Here is a 15,682-nt window from a genome sequence, read left to right as displayed (position 1 = left end):
TAAGGTAGCTTCCCATGTTTCTATGATGTCTCCCCTCCCCAAATTTGGGGCAGATTTCTCCCAATTAATCAACCTGCTTCACTTCACAGGGCTAATTCTAACTTAACAGCATTCAGGTAGCCTTACCAATGTCCCGTTTTGCTTCCTTGAGATCTACAGTGACCCCCACTTAAATAATTACGCATAACTTCTCTTCCATCCAGATGATGCTATTCTTGACGACTTTGTGGAAAAAGATAATCACCAGCCACAGTAAATGGGAATGTAAACACACCTCGATTTCTGATATTATCTGCTAGCATTCATTTTCCCCCAACCAGCAGGCTGGTCTCCCCCCTCCCCCCGTCCCCGTTACACCACTCCCCAAATACACACACACAGAGACTAGAAATATGATAAGTTCCTGTTTTTTCTTCTCCTTTTTTTTACACAAATATATACAGGGTATTATACACATCTCTACACAGACACAGTGCCAGTTAGAACACAGCTCCCTGCAAGGGGGGGCACCAGTGGTCCGCACCCAACACATCCATCCATCACCAGCATAGGCCAGCCCTGCGCTGCAGCTGTATGTACAGGGAGATCCCAGGGCCATCCCAGTCATCCCAGGTTGAGGTTGTGGGGCCGATGCAGATAGGGCAGTGGTGGCTGGGCTTAGGAATATGGTGCCAAGGGACCAGTACAGGTGTGGACAGGAAACCCTGGCATGGAACACATACTATTTCTAGACAGTATCCAAGAAAAACATCCTTAAACAATTAAAAATAAAACCCACATGCATTCCAGCAGCAGTGTGGCGGTGGCGATGATCATGGTGGGGGAGGAATAAGGGTCACTTTGAACACAGGCTCCTCCCCCCAACTCCCGGACACCCCCTCCCCCAAGCTATGGCCCAGCTCCCAAGGGTGAACTGGGCTCCTCCTCAAACTCACGTGTCTCCTCCCAGAAGGGAGTACAAAGTCCAGCTCCTTCTCCCCGTTTTCTGGGGTTCCTAAGTCAAGAAGCGGGAAGCAAAGGGCTTCTCTTGGCTGCACTCGTGACTGTCTGTGACTTTGCACAATCGTGACGGCATCTTGTGTTCCTGCACTTCAGCTCTCTTGCTTTCCCCCATGGAGGTGGATCAGCCCCCCCTCCACAGCCCTGCCCAGTGTTAAAAGCGATCAAGACATTTAGTCCCATCTTTGAAAATGCTTCAGGTTCCTGGCTGGAAGAACAAAGACAGCAAATTGCATTCACTTCCTCTTCAAAGGGAGGGTTGGTCTCTTGGTCTCTGCTTCTATGTAACACTGGCAGCATCCCTCAAGGACTGCTTAAGGCAGGGGAGGGACAGTGTTGTGGAGACGAAGGGAATAGAAAATTTAAGACAGCTAAATAGCAGCACAGCCTTCTTTCTGTTTGTGTGTGGGTTTTCGTTTTGGTGTTTTGGGAAATGGGTCCGGTGCAGATACTCAAGAATAAGAACCAACTCAACCTAGACAAAAGGCCCAGTGTCCCCAGCTGAAGGCAAGACTCGCCAAGAGTGAAAGGGGATTCGTTGCTTCCCCACATCCCCCAAAACAACCCAAAAGGCCATTCCTGGCTCCACCTGTATCCCTTTTATTTGCCCAATCCCTCCAAGGCTGTAAATACCTTTCTGAATAGATTTCAAAGTGCTCACAGAAATGGATTCCGTGCCACCCTTTGGCTCATGCCAATCTTACAGAAGCACAAAACAAAAACAAAAGAGCCCTATGAGTTGGGCAACCCCAACCTTCTGTGCAAATGATGCAATGGGTGGGATGGAAGGTTCTCTTGCAACCCTTTGAAAAGGAAAGCTCAGGAGGCAGCAACACCTTGAGTCATAAGGCAGTTCCTTGGAGTCACATGCAAGGCAGCGGGGCTGGGGCTGGGGGAGCCTGATCAAACAGGAGCCAAGCTGCCGGTTACTAAAAATGCACGAGAGGCTTCAAAAGCAAGGACCCGGGGCACAGCTGGACCAGCTCAGAAGCCTCACGGCACCCGGGGATCCTGTGGTCTTGCCCCCTCTAGCAGTCTTCAGGAAACCAACCCGTCTTTCCCTCCTCTGCCTCCCTAAAAATTAGATCAGGCAAGAGGGCGGCTTGGGTTTTAGTCAGTTTTGAAGATAAAACAAAAGTGCAAAAAAATGCTGCAGAGCCAAATCACGGCACCTCTGCTTCAAGACCCCTGGGTCTCACTTAACATGGACTACCATCATTGTTTGAGTTGTGAGCAGGGAGGGAAGAGAAGGGAAGTACCGCCAGCCTGCCTGGGACAATCTTCCTTGCCAATCCCCCTGCACTCCCCTTGCCCTGCAAGGGGGCTCTCTTGCCACTGGAGCTGCGTTTGCCCCAAGCAGCTGCCCGGGGGCAGCCTCTGCTGCTGGGTGGCACTCTCCAGTTGCGGCTTTCATTGAGGAGCATTCCTGGTAGCAGGGGCCCTTTCCTGCACGCAGCATCCCTCTGGCTCTGAGACCACGCTCTGGCAGCCTTCCCTGGAGAGACAGAGTGGAAAGGGCTGGCTGAGACCGCAGTCGTCATAGGGTCATGCCTCGGGCACCAGAGATGAAATGCTTACTGATGCACAGGCATGGAGGGCGATTTACACACAGATTTTTTTTTAAAAAAACAAAACAGCTCCGCTTGGCTGGAATCCCTGATCCCAGCCAGGTTCAAAGCCACTCGACTCTTTGTTTGGAAACTCAGTGCCTTGATTAAAGCTCAGTTCGCTTTCAGACCTAATACATTATTAGTGTTCATGATTCTAGACAGGAGAGCAGGGAATGGGGGAGGACAGGCTCCCTGGGAGGAGGAGAATCTTTCGCCTGGTTTCTGCTGCACCTTCCTTTTGCTCCCCATCCTGGCCACAATGGAGCAAAGAGGCAGGCCATTTCCTCTGCTCCATCTTGGGTTTGTAGGGTGTTTCAGATGGTGTTCAGGGTAGGCAGCTTGTAAGAGAAATCCCCCTCCCATACTAAAGGATGGAGAGAGAGAGAGAGAGAGAGAGAGAGAGAGAGAGAGAGAGAAAGAATACAGAGAGAGCAACGGGACAGGTTCTCTCTCCCCATCTTGGAAGGAGCAATAATGCAGCAGCCAGGTAGGTAGGAAGGAGCAATGGATGCCACCTGTCTCGTCTCGTGCTGCCTTCTCTTCTGCTTCCTTGGTCTCGCTCCCTCTCTGACACATACACAGCTTTTCACTCCCTCTCACGCACACATATACAACCGGTGCCCAGCAGCTTCGTCAGCTCACAGGACTCCCCCTGCCCCCTCTTGCATTCCAGCGCCCCTAATGATGGATCTCGTTTTCTATCAGGCTGTCCTCGCACGACTGGAAATCTGTGTCGTTTATGCCGTTGGGGTTGATGAGCTCCTCGTCCTGGGACCCCTGTTCTTCAGACTCTGCCACGTCGCCCTCAGGTGAAGAATCTTGCAGCACTTGGGCAATGTACTTCTGCTGCAGAGCCGGTATAAAAAGAAGAGAAGAATAAAACAATGGACCAGTTAGCCCCCCACCCTCTTCCTCTCTCTGTGGGGACTCAGGCAGCAGAGCATGATGGGTGAGTGCCATGCAGTCGGGAGCCCAAGAGCAGTCATGCTGGCACAGAATTGTATTGTGTGGAATAGCTGTTTGACAGCAAAATGAGGGTGGGAGAAGGAGGGAAAAAAAGGGCTGTGTGACTCCAGAGCTTAGGTTCGAATAGTATGGCAGTATTTCTGAAGTGTAGCACTCAGCCCTAATTTCATGAGGATCTTAAGACATCCAGTAGAAGAAACACAGCCCTGAAGCCTCAAAAACCCGCCCTGAGGATCCTCCACAGCCTGGGCCTGATGTTTCCTTGCCCTGAGCCTTAGCATCAAGGATTCTGTCCTCCTTTAGCAAGCCTGAAGGGAGCTACTGAGGCCTTATTCAGAAACCAATCATTGCAAGGGGCCTTTCATCCCTAGGAATAGAAGTAACCCCTCGTGGTAATACTGTGGCTGCAGTTCAGATCTGCAACAGATAGGTCTGTCTCAGCAAGATAGCTTAGCTTTAGCTCCTCATGTGTAAAAAAGGTGAATTGTGACCTCTCTCACTGGATACATTTTGAGGGCAAAAAGAGGCGAACATCCCAATTCACAGGAAGGAGAGCTCTGGTGTACCAGTAAAGCACCATTCACTTCAATGTACGGTGCAGCTCCACACACACACACACATAAAGTGAGGATGGGCAAGTGGACTGTCTTCCTTCAATGTACAGCAAAAGGAGAAACTGGCTCATGCAGAAGCTCCGTACGTGCACCAAAGCACACATGGGACTCTGGACTGGAGTGAAAGATTGTAAATAATTTTGGCACAACTAAAATGCTGTGTTAAATGGATGAGGATGAGGATGGTGATAATACAGGCTCTCTCTATTTTCTATATTTTTAGGGTAACCAATCCACTTGTTTTCAGTGTGTGTTTCCTCCCTGCCCCCAATTAAGCTAATACTTAGGATTTGGCTCTGGAGCTGCTCTTCTGTGCTCTCTATGGTGTGACTGCAGCCTTTGACACCACCTCCACAGTGCTTGTCTGCAGACAATTTGGACCTCGGGCAACTTGGGGTGCAGGGAAAGGGGTGACTCACAAAGCCTTGAATGAATTAAAGATTCCCGTCCCACTCAAAACTAACTTGCGTTGGGAAATGACAGCCGCAGCTCTTTCTGCAGCGCTCACAGAGCATGCCGATGCGTTAGGAGCCAGAAAGCAGAAGAGAAAGGGGCACTGACCAGTCTGGCTTCACTGTCCAAGCTGAGAGACAGAGGCAGAAAGTGAACAAACAGCACCGGGGGAGGGGCAGAGTGAGGTTGCCGGTCCATCATCTCAGAAAGGGCCAGTAACAGAGAGGCCTGTTTTCTGCCCATGCTCCGTGGATGCTGCTCGTGTACAGCCAAAAAGGTGGGGGCCTGATAGGAAATCTGCAAAGGCCTCTCCCTCCTCCTCCTCCTCCTCCTCCCCAAACTCAGACATAAGAGGGCACAGAATATCCGACGTTGCAGAAGGCAAGCGGAGGAGCCGGAGACTCACAGCTGATTTTGGAGCTGGCGGGTGGCTGGCAGCGGGCCGTCCGTTCTCCCTCCCATCTACAGCATCCACCTCTGTGTGGTCGATCTGGAAGACAGAAGCATGCGTGGCACGAAACCAAACAGCAAAGGCAGCAGCTTGCCAGTTCTGGACCTGCCTGCCCTGCGGGAACATTTCTACATGATGCAACCAGAATGGTGCCGGCGGTGGTAATCACTGTAGGAGCATAGCTGTCAACTTTTCCCTTTTCTTGCTAGGAATCCTATTCGGAATAAGGGAATTTCCCTTAAAGAAAGGGAAACGTTGGCAGCTATGTGCAAGAGCTGGGCTTCAGGTGCTCTGCATGTGGAAGAGGAGCAGAAAGAAGCTCTGAGCCTCCACAGCAATAAAACTTTGAAGGGCCAAGTTCCATGTAGCTGCATCACTATGGAAGCTGCTTCTTCACAGTTTCTTCTCACATGGCTCCTGAAAATGGAAGAACCGCGAGAGGGGCTGGTTTCCCCTGCCAGGGTTTTCCTCCTGTGGGGAGGGACCACGGAATTGGTCCAGCCCCCACATAGCTCCTAAGGTGGCTGAGACATGCAGCAAGGGCAGGAAGACTAAGACAAAAACCAAGGGCTTAGGAGGTGGTCTTTTTTCATCTCAGAATGGAGTCTGCGTCTTGCAGGACGCTTCTCCAATTGTGGGTACACATGTTGAGGCACAACAGGAAAGCCCGCTGTCTTCATATGTGTATACAAGTGTACACAGGGCTTTCCTCATCTCTTCAACACACAGGTGTGCCTGGGATTCTGCCCCCTTTCCAAATCTCTCTAGGGAAACACGTGAAGCAGTTCTTAGGGGAAGCCACCACACAACCCTTTCGGCTGCCCTGAAAACGCCCTTCCACTACAATTACCTTGTAATTGTGAGCACTGAGGTATTTGAAGTGTCCGAAGCAGACATGACACAAGCAGATCACAATGGTGATGACGAGAACCACGAAGGTGAACATGGACGTGAGAGCCAGGAACCCTGAGGAATGCAAAATAACCTCTGTCAAGGTTGCCAAGTGTATACCTTCTCTTTTCTCTGCCTTTGCTCTTCGCTCCAGGGGCTTTACTTTAGGCCTTGGTCCTCTCTCATTATAGCTGCTGACCTAAAGAACAGGGTAAGCCACTTCTCTGCTGAAACATGGCCACCTTCAGCTAGGCATTCTACCCCCTCCACACTCACCTAACATTCACCATTTTGAACAGCAATAGTGGTGTGTTTGTGGTGTGTGTGTGTGTAACCAAGATGGGAAAGAAGATCCTTTCATCTTTATCATCTGTTGTGGCACTCCAGAGTGGCTATACAATGGTTATGTGTGGCAACACAGGTCCCCATGACAGCCAGGGGGCTCTTATGTTCCAGAAGTGACATTTTTGTGGGCAGAGGTGGCTCCAAGTGACATTGCTTTGTGTCAGGTCATAGGTTCCCATTCAGAAGGAGCAAAATGGAGGCAGTAGCCCATGAAGAAACAATAGATTGGGGTGGGGAATATTTATTTATTTTTACTCCAGAGAGCCAGATTGTTATCTCTCCCACCCGTCACAGGCCACATTTTGACATAAGAAGAGCCTGCTGGGTCAGGCTACTAGACCATAACGTCCAGCATCCTGTTCTCACAGTGGCTAACCAAATGCCGGTGGAAAGCCCACAAGCAGGACCCAAACACAAGAGCCCTCTTGGCACCTGTGGTTTCCAGCACAGTATTCAGAAGCACTACTACCTCTGAACATCAAAGCAGAGCCCAGCCATCATGGCTAGGAGCCATTGATAGCCTTATCCTCTGTGAATCTGTCTCATCCCTTTCGGAAGCCACTCAAGTTGGCCATTGCTGTTTCCATGCTATGGAGCTGCCACCTGGAAATCTCCTAAACATCACAGTGACGATACACAGGGCTTTTGCTATCTCTTCAACACAGTGAATTCCACCCATGGCCACTCCAGACCTTGTTGGAATCCATCTCCCATAATCCACAGCAAGCTTGGCCAACAGTAAGGGATGATGGGAGTTGACGGCCAGGGAAATCTAGAGCACTGGTCTTGAGCAACCTGATCCAAAGTGGGTCACAACAGGAGCACTACCACCATGCAAATATATGGTAAAAGATTAAGATACGGGTCCCCAAATGTATGTTTACTTAAAAATGGGTCCTGGGATTGAACGTACCTGTGTTAGGATATTTCCGTTCCACCTTAAAAGGGAGCAGGCTTTGTGAGTCACAGAGTCTGCGTATTTCCTGTTCACAGGAAGTTTATGTTTTGTCTATTGCTTTCGTTTCTCTCTCTGTGTCTGAGACACTGAAGCAGGCAGTCATGTTTTCTCTTTGTTGTGACCAACGCTGAATAAAGTTGTAAATATGCTCTCCTGAGTGCATCTTTCGCTATGTGAACTCTGCTGATAGAGCGTGCATCAGGTCTGGAATGTGGCAAGCTATTTCTGGAGTTCGTGTCGCTAATTGAATGATACTGCGTGTCTACGGGAGATCGATGGACGTCCGGAGGCAGCTTGGGGGCCATGATGGACTTTGTCTCCCTGGCAGTATCCCAACAACCTGATCTAGCAAGTTCCCCATACCTGCTCCAGATTAACGCAATTAACTCATTTAACTGCACTTTCTAATGATCAGAAGGTGGTTCCATCTGCACTGCTTGTGGAGCAGCTGCTCAGCATGCTTCTTGAACCCTGGGCATCAATGTCTCGCTGAAAGCCCTTCTAGATTTATTATAAAGGCAGACGTTAGCAAATCAGACTGGACGTAAAAGAATCTGCTTACCTGTGCGCACGGTGGAGAAGAAGAGGAGCCAAAAGAGGCAGAGGATAGGTGCTGCCACCACCTGGTTCACAGCCCCTGAATGGATCTTTTTATCCAGCTTGGCAGGCAGGTAGGCGTAATAGAGGTTGTACCTGTCCACCAGGTGCTTCAGTAGCATATACATCAGGCCTAACAGAATAGGAAGGGATGGAGCAATCAGCTGGAAGGCTGAATGAACAGCAGCTTTACTTATTAATTATTTCCACTTGTTAGGTGCCTCCTAAACAGCTTCTACAGGCATCAGACGTATGAGAGACCAATGCTTTGTTTGGCAGCTTCCTTGTTTCTGGAGGAATGGAGGAAGCCTGAAAAAATTACCTACTTAGCCACAACTTTGCTGGGTCACCAAAACAGATTTTTCAGCCAGGACTGGTGCCAGCTTTGGGGAGGTCCTTATTAGACCCCGCAACATAAGCTCTTCAGTGGCAATGAAGTCCTTCCCTTGGCAGTGGGAGAAGATGCCCCTTCCTTGGGCAGCAGTGGAGCTGATAAAAACACCCCTTGTTTGGGTGGTAGTGAGAGAAAATCTGCCTCAGGTGGTGGTAGAGAAGCTACCAAAATGGCCCCAGGAGACAGCAGTTCTGTTCTACTCCCTTTACCTTGAAGCAGGCAGATACCAAAAATGCCAGTATAGCCAGCAGATTAAGCACTGCTCATGATATCCATTGTTTTAATTCTCCCACAATGCTTTGGGGAGGTCTAGTATAGGATATCTTTGGAGCAGTACTACATTGGGGTCCCAGAGATAGGGTCCCGCCCCCTGAAACAGTGTCTGCATTGTTGGCTATACTGACTTTCTTGCTGCCTCTGTTACTTGCCTAAAGTAAACAGAGGGGAAGCTGGATGGTGGGTCACCTCAGGCCATTGGCAAGTGGCTGACAGTGCCAACCCCAATGCTGTACCTGCCCTAAGCTTCCAGCAGGAAATGAATCACAAAATGGGAGCTTGCAAATCTCATTTAAGATACCTTGAACCCACAGATCACAAGATTAGAGTCAGTTGCTATGTTATCACCCAGGTGTCATCTTAAGAAACTCACTGTAATGAATTGACACAAAACCCATTGTGAATATATCTATGTCTGCTGCCTTTAAGTATTTGGTGTATTTAAAACCTGCTAGGCCAGGCATGGCCAAACTTGGCCCTCCAGATGTTTTGGGACTACAATTCCCATCATCCCTGGCCACTGTTAGCTAGGGATGATGGGAGTTGTCTTCCCAAAACATCTGGAGGGCCAAGTTTGGCCATGCCTGTGCTAGGCAAAGGAAGTCCAAGGAGATGTTGTGGTACCTACCAAACGGGACAATGATGGGGCAGGTGATACTGTAGGTCATTACCACAGTGAAGACACACATCATCCAGGCATAAGCGGCCCCGAACTGGAACTCATAGGCCTGATGCTGAAAGGCAAGAGGAACAAAAACAGAGATCCTGTTGGCATACACATGAATGTCTGAGTGAGGAGCTCACATGACTATATTCTGGATATGTGTCAAAACAAGCCACGATTTTCACAAGTCCGTTTGTCCACAGATTCACAGTGAGGCACTCGCACCAAGATGGTACTGGAAGTTGGGCTCCCTAAGTTGCTATGGAAACAGGCAAGGTACAATCACTTCAGTATGTCAATCCAATGTGTCCCCCGCCTTGGCTTAAGGTCGCCTGGGAGTCTGGCTATTTGGGGTAGGGGTGGGGGATGAGAGTGAGGGTGAGGTCCTTCATAGTGACTGCACCCGGATTGTGGAATACTTGTGCAAGTTTTCTGAATAATATAAATTCAAGCATCTAGGAGCTCAACAGAAGGATCTACAGGATATAATTTGGGTTGCAACATTTAATTAAGATTAACTGAGGTGGGGGAGACCTTTTGAATGGAAAAGTTATCCCTTATTAAGCAGACAGGTTAAAATTAAACTCTCTCACACGCAACAAAAATGTCTCCCCTAAGATAATGCTTGCTGTAACACATGAATATATAAAATCTAAAATAAAAAAGGATGCTTTTAGTTCCAGAACCAATTTTTAAAAATCCATATGCAAATTTGATTAATCGACTAAAGTGCATGTAATAAATTTAATATTTATTTGATAGGTTGACAGCCCTAGATATGACTTTTTTGGGGTCTTATCTCCATGTTGTTGTTTTTAACACTACAAGGCAAAAGAACCTCCCAAACTGTCTTCAAAGCACCACTGTTTTGAAACCTTTAGACAATCGTGTCTGTGGGTCACTCCAGGCAGCAGTCAAACATCCCCTTATGGCGTCTGGTTCAAGTTTCGTCCTTAATTGTGTGACTGGACCAACTCTTGCTGGCATGAGCCACGTACCCGTTTGACATTCTTGCGTTCAGCAGCTGAGCGGGCAAGGCAGAGGCGAATCATGTACATCAGGAGGCCAGGGATGCGCAGCAAGTCCATGGCATTCCCAATGAAGGCAGAGGCAATAACATAGTTCACAAAGAAGGCCCCATTGTCTGGCAAGAACACACACCTGGGAAAGAGAAAGGAGGGCAATAGAAAAAAGCTTCCCAACCAGGAATGCAAATGGAATGTAGCGTGGGGATTAACAGAATGGAAGACGGGTAGTAAATTTTGGGTCAGATGTGGATATACTGATGCCCTTGACAACTTTGTCTGAGTCATTTTCTCCTTGTGTAGGATGTCCCCACTGCCGGAACCACCAATTAGGGGCTATTAGCTGTCTAACACACCTGTGACTCCTACATCCACCTGTGTTACCATGTTGGTTCACATACGGTGGTTTCCCTTTATTCCCCAACCCTGGTGGGCGTGACTCTGTTAGCATGGTCTCTGTGTCCCACCTTCACAAAGAAAATAAAGCTTTGTCTTATTCACAGCCTACACAGTAGGTAATTTAAGGAAATATGGCAACTAGGAGCATCAAAGGATAAGTTTTCGACAGCATATGGCAGATGCTTAAATGGCTTGATGTTATCGGACGGTGGCCTACCAAGGGAAGCAGGAAGTGGTGGGAGGAGAAGATTGTGAGAAGCAGAGATTTGCGCCACAGCAGGCATGGCACCAAACCACGCACTTCCCTCCTCTTAAGGCTTTACTTACTCAAATCTCACAGCAGCCTCTGCCAGGAACTTTTTGTCAAACAGCCAGCGGAAAAATACATCCAGACTAGAAAGAGAAGCACACAAAGAGTGAAGAGTAATTATTACCAAGAGGCACTTGGGATGCAACTGCAGTGTTAGCAAACATCTCATGAGGCTCTATTTGCTATGCTGGGTCAAGGCCCCAGTCCATCTAAGGCCAGCCCTCTGTCTCAGACCATGACAAAAAAAACCCCTCTAGGCCACATTAAACAACCCAACCCTGTTTCTTATTGTGTATTCTTTCTCTCCCTCCTCAGATAAGTCCCTGACACCACACTGGCATTATATTTATATAAGGATCGCTTTAAAAGCATTGATTTAAAAGAGATCGATAGCGGAACAAAAGATGCTTCCATTCTTTTAGGCCAAGGATGAGGGAATGGAACCATTATTAATTTATTTTTGCATTTACTGGGTCTTATTACTAATGCAGTTCTAGAGGAGGTTACATTTATAGAAGGCAAATCCACCTATACAATACAGCCACTTAAGAAAACAAAGCATGTATTACAAGCAGACAACAAAAAAATAAGCATTTTAGATATGCTGGCCTTCTAGTGTTGCTTTAAAGTAACTTACTTTTTTCAAAAATAAAGGATACTTAGACTTCAAAGGAATCATTTCTCATGTTTCTGTTACTCATTTTGTTACAAATTGTATTATTATAATAATTAATCCTATTTGTTTTACTTTAGTGTGGAGATATACATACACACACGCTTTCCATTCACAAGATCCCACAAGTAGGCCATTCAATATTTCTTTTTAGAGACAGGGAACTGAAGCTGAGAAAGCAGGCCTCATTCAAGGTAATATTCAGCAAAATTCTCTACGTGTGTACTCCACTACATTCATTGCTTACTCCAAGGTGAGTAGGCCCAGGACTGTAGCCTTACTATCCCAATGACTGAAGCCAAGCTTTTCACCTCAGCACCAGTTTTAACAGACCATTTCCGTTCTCCTTGAGCTAATTTGAATCTGAATGGAGGTTATTGTGATGTCCTGCAATGCACCCTCTCATTCTCAATTAAAAATGAAAACAACAAAGAAGAGACTGCATGAACACTTGAGAATTGAAAATACACGGTGTGGAGATGTGTGCATGTTGAGTTGACATTCACCCTCACTGCTTTGATGTACAACAGCCAGAGCCGGTCCAGCCATTAGGCAGGGTGAGGCTGTTGCCTCAGGTGGCTGAAGCCCCCAGGTGGCACGCTTGCAGATGCCCTGCCAGCCCCCCCACCACAGCCAACAGCAGAGAAGCGCTGCTACCATCAGCACCAATTCTGGGCAAGATCCCATCCATTTGGGGTGAGATTTCAGCAGTGGTGCTGTTTCTTGGCAGGGAGGCGATTTTGGCAATTCCTCCTTTCCCCTGCAGCACTCTCTACTCCAGAGAGACACAGGAGAAAGGGGGAAATGGTGAAAGTTGCCACCACCACCATAGGAAAGAATAGATATTTTGGATGCATTCCAGATATGTTCTCTTCTACTCAGCAACCTTTCTTTTACCTGCTTAAGCCCAGCGAAGGCAGCAGCAATACCATGAAGATGAGGAAAGTGTAGCACTTGTGCATGGTTGTTCTGTTCTCTCCAGACCTAGTGGCACAGATAATTTATTATTAGTTATTATATGTGATAGTTACTTTTCTGAAAGAGTGACCCAAAGCTGGTTACATTAAAATAAATAAGAACAACCAAGCTACCGAAAAGCACAGCTTAACAATTAAAAGGCAGGACCAACAAATCCTGCCCCACTAAAGGAGGCCACAAATGCCCCCCCCTCCAAATTACGGTCCAAAAACCCAGGAAAAGAGAAAAATCCTTGCCTGGTGTCTAAAAAGGATACCAAAAGTGTCATGCATGCCTCCCTGGGGAGGGCATTCCACAAGCAAGGGGGCCACCATTGAAAAGGCTTGTTCTTGTGCTGCTACCCTCCTGAGGTACAGATTAAGGTATGCATAACGTAACATGTGAATAAGGGCTGGCAAGGCCTCCTTGATTTAATATTTTTAAATGTATATGCCATATTGCCATCCTATAATGGCTCTCAAGGTAGTTTGCAATATACTGTTAGATTAATACTGTAGAACTCCAAGAATAAAATACATATCAGAGAAGAACACTAGTTGCAAAAAACAAGAACTTGGAACAATATATTTTTGCCTTTTATTATTTTCCTTAGTAGGGATTCGTGGGATTTGAAGAAGTATGAAGTTTTTTCTAAAGTTTGCTAAAAGAAGAAACACAAAGTCCATAGAAATCAAATCTTAGTGCAGTGCAGGTGGGCCTGAGGGAGATATTCCAAGCAGAGATTCTGAGTAGTTCAGCTCTCAGGCAGGCAGAGACAATCTCCCCATTTTACCTGGTCCAGTGGGCTTCAAAGAATGCCGAATAGTACACAATTGTGGGAAGCAGAGCAGAGAAGGCCCACAGCAGCAGGGTGGGGAAGAACTGGGTGATGATGGGATTCTGGAAAGAGAAAGAAAAAGAAACAATCAGTCACTTGCTCTGAATAATATATAGCAACCAAGAATACAAAGTGTGCAATGGCAGAGCACTAGGTTGGCTAAGTGGGTTGTTATCATAACATGTGTATGTGTGTGAAATATATAAATCCAATATTGATATTGCAGCATGGTGTTCTTTTCTTGAGAGATTATTACTGGTCTGTTTCGGAATGAGTGGGTTTCCTGACCTGCCTACCTATGTTAGTCCAGTCGTAGCTGCCAGCACTGTGTTTCTCACACCTCTTGAATTCAAAGCTTACTCTGCTTTCTATCCCCCTATACAACACAGCTTGAACAATCAATTCTGTAGGTAAGCATGCAAAGATATTTGCACACGACTGTGTGTCTACTGCCTGCCACTGCAGGCCAGGATTTGTGGTTTGGGATACATGTGAAATAGCATAAGAGATCTTTGAGCTCCTCTTAAAACCAGGCACGGGAAAAGAGAATAGGAACAAAGCAGCAGCTTTTTCTGAACTCTGTTCCGAATTACATTGGGAGGAGAATGGGTGAGGCTGCTGTGATCCCCACAAATCCAAAGCACATCAGTGAAAGAGTCCTCTGCCAGGCAAATTAACATCACTTGAAACACCAGGAGTATTCAATGCACCCAGGATGTTCTCTTGGCAAAGATGAAAGCACTTACTATTTCATGCCCCAGAACCACGTCTGACTAAGATGAGTCCACCCCATATTTTAAGAACCAGTATACTAACAGATAAGCCAAGTTTATACAAATATTCATTATCTTAAAAGCAGAAGGATTCTTTGTTTTATCTGATTAAAGTATTGCACACTCAGTACAAGTCAGTTCAGATCTCCCACAAACTACTTGAGGAGAAACTTGTAGTTATTTTTATTTAATGGGCCTCAGTACTGTAAATGCATGGTTGTATTTAACTTGGAGAAATTGGCCGGCAGAATTCCTAAGGCCAGTTTAATTAATTTAAATTTCAACAAATGACTGGCAACATCGCACAGGGGAGTGCCATTAAAGAACACACACACAGCTGGATCTGTTTAGTTATATAAGCTGATTAAGCTGGCAACTGGTTGGTAACGTGTCATTTGCTGTTGAGCATGAACACACACCATTTAAATACCACCGGTCTTGCTAGATTGGTTTGAGTCAATAATTTCCCTTTCATTTGTGCAAACGTAATTAGACAAACTTAATTTAAAAGTAGTAGTTTCTAAACACTGACCACCAGTGGAATTACAACTTTGAGATCCAACAGATAACATCAACATTTGAGCCAGACGTTATATGGTCCTATAGTCCCATAATACATGGACCTCAGAGGCTGCTACCTCAAGTCAAGATATCAACAATTACATTAAGGAATGTAATTATAGCACTTAAAATTATACAGGGAACCAGAAGGAATGAACTTAAGTTTCAAAAAGACATAGTACCATGAATTTTTATTCACAGGTTAAAAGTATGTACTTGTTCTATGCTATCAAAGGTGCTCTCTCTCTCTCTCTCTCTCTCTCACACACACACACACACACACACACTCGTCATTTCTCCTTGCAATCTCACTGACAGCATGAGGACACAAACAGTGCAGTGATAGCTACATGAATATAATTTGCTCCTGCTCTGTTTCCACAAAACCACAGAGGGAGAGCTCATGAGGCTGGGCTTATTCCTACTGAACATGAAGGGAAATAGCCACTTTTCAAAGGCCGTTCCCCCTCCTGTGTCATGGAGCTAAAGAGAGAAGGGAAGTTCCAAATCTCTCGGGTCAAGGTCTTACATTCAAGTACTCAACAGGCTTGGTGACATTGAACTTGTCCATAGTGGTGATGATGATGGCAGGAGTGGTGAGGAAGAAGAGCAGGATGAAGAGCACCACATTGATGATCAGGCAGCGGAACCACCAAATGAAGCCACGAATGGACAGGTGTTCCCTGAAGGAGAGACAAAGCGAAGAACCAAACTTTAAGGGTGGCAGAACCCAACACTGGAGACATTGGACCGGAGGGGCTTTTGGAAAACCTTGTGGCCTCCAGTCCTCATGTGGCTGCATCCCCTTTAAAAACACTCTGCTACCAATAGCTACCTTAACAACAAGCCTATGGAGAAGCATCTCTCGCTCTGGCATCCATGCAGTCCAGAAAGAGTCCTGCACAAAGCATGGTGCCAGGATGGCGAA

At 46.8% G+C, this 15,682-nt stretch overlaps 1 protein-coding gene across 5 annotated transcripts in view; it reads right to left on the bottom strand.

The window, feature by feature from the left end:
• Positions 1–391: 391 nt before the first annotated feature.
• TMEM63B (transmembrane protein 63B) overlaps positions 392–15,682 on the bottom strand; it is a 76,537-nt gene continuing 61,246 nt past the window's right edge. For 4 of the 5 annotated variants that reach the window (XM_081000134.1, XM_081000137.1, XM_081000135.1 and 1 more), the window contains 10 exons: positions 15,284–15,437; positions 13,376–13,482; positions 12,523–12,609; positions 10,970–11,035; positions 10,217–10,379; positions 9,183–9,288; positions 7,850–8,017; positions 5,944–6,059; positions 5,049–5,132; positions 392–3,455 (listed from right to left, as the gene is read on the bottom strand). In XM_081000134.1, coding sequence (XP_080856260.1) covers positions 3,288–3,455; positions 5,049–5,132; positions 5,944–6,059; positions 7,850–8,017; positions 9,183–9,288; positions 10,217–10,379; positions 10,970–11,035; positions 12,523–12,609; positions 13,376–13,482; positions 15,284–15,437 — 1,219 coding nt within the window. In that variant the 3' untranslated portion in view covers positions 392–3,287. The remainder of the gene's footprint in view (positions 3,456–5,048; positions 5,133–5,943; positions 6,060–7,849; positions 8,018–9,182; positions 9,289–10,216; positions 10,380–10,969; positions 11,036–12,522; positions 12,610–13,375; positions 13,483–15,283; positions 15,438–15,682) is intronic. The other variant, XM_081000136.1, reaches the window with a different exon arrangement.

The sequence above is a fragment of the Podarcis pityusensis genome (genome assembly GCF_964106645.2).
Source record: "Podarcis pityusensis genome assembly, chromosome: 3".
NCBI classification, from domain to species: domain Eukaryota; kingdom Metazoa; phylum Chordata; class Lepidosauria; order Squamata; family Lacertidae; genus Podarcis; species Podarcis pityusensis.
Note: the sequence above shows the minus strand (reverse complement) of the source record. Positions and strands in the feature narration are given on the sequence as shown.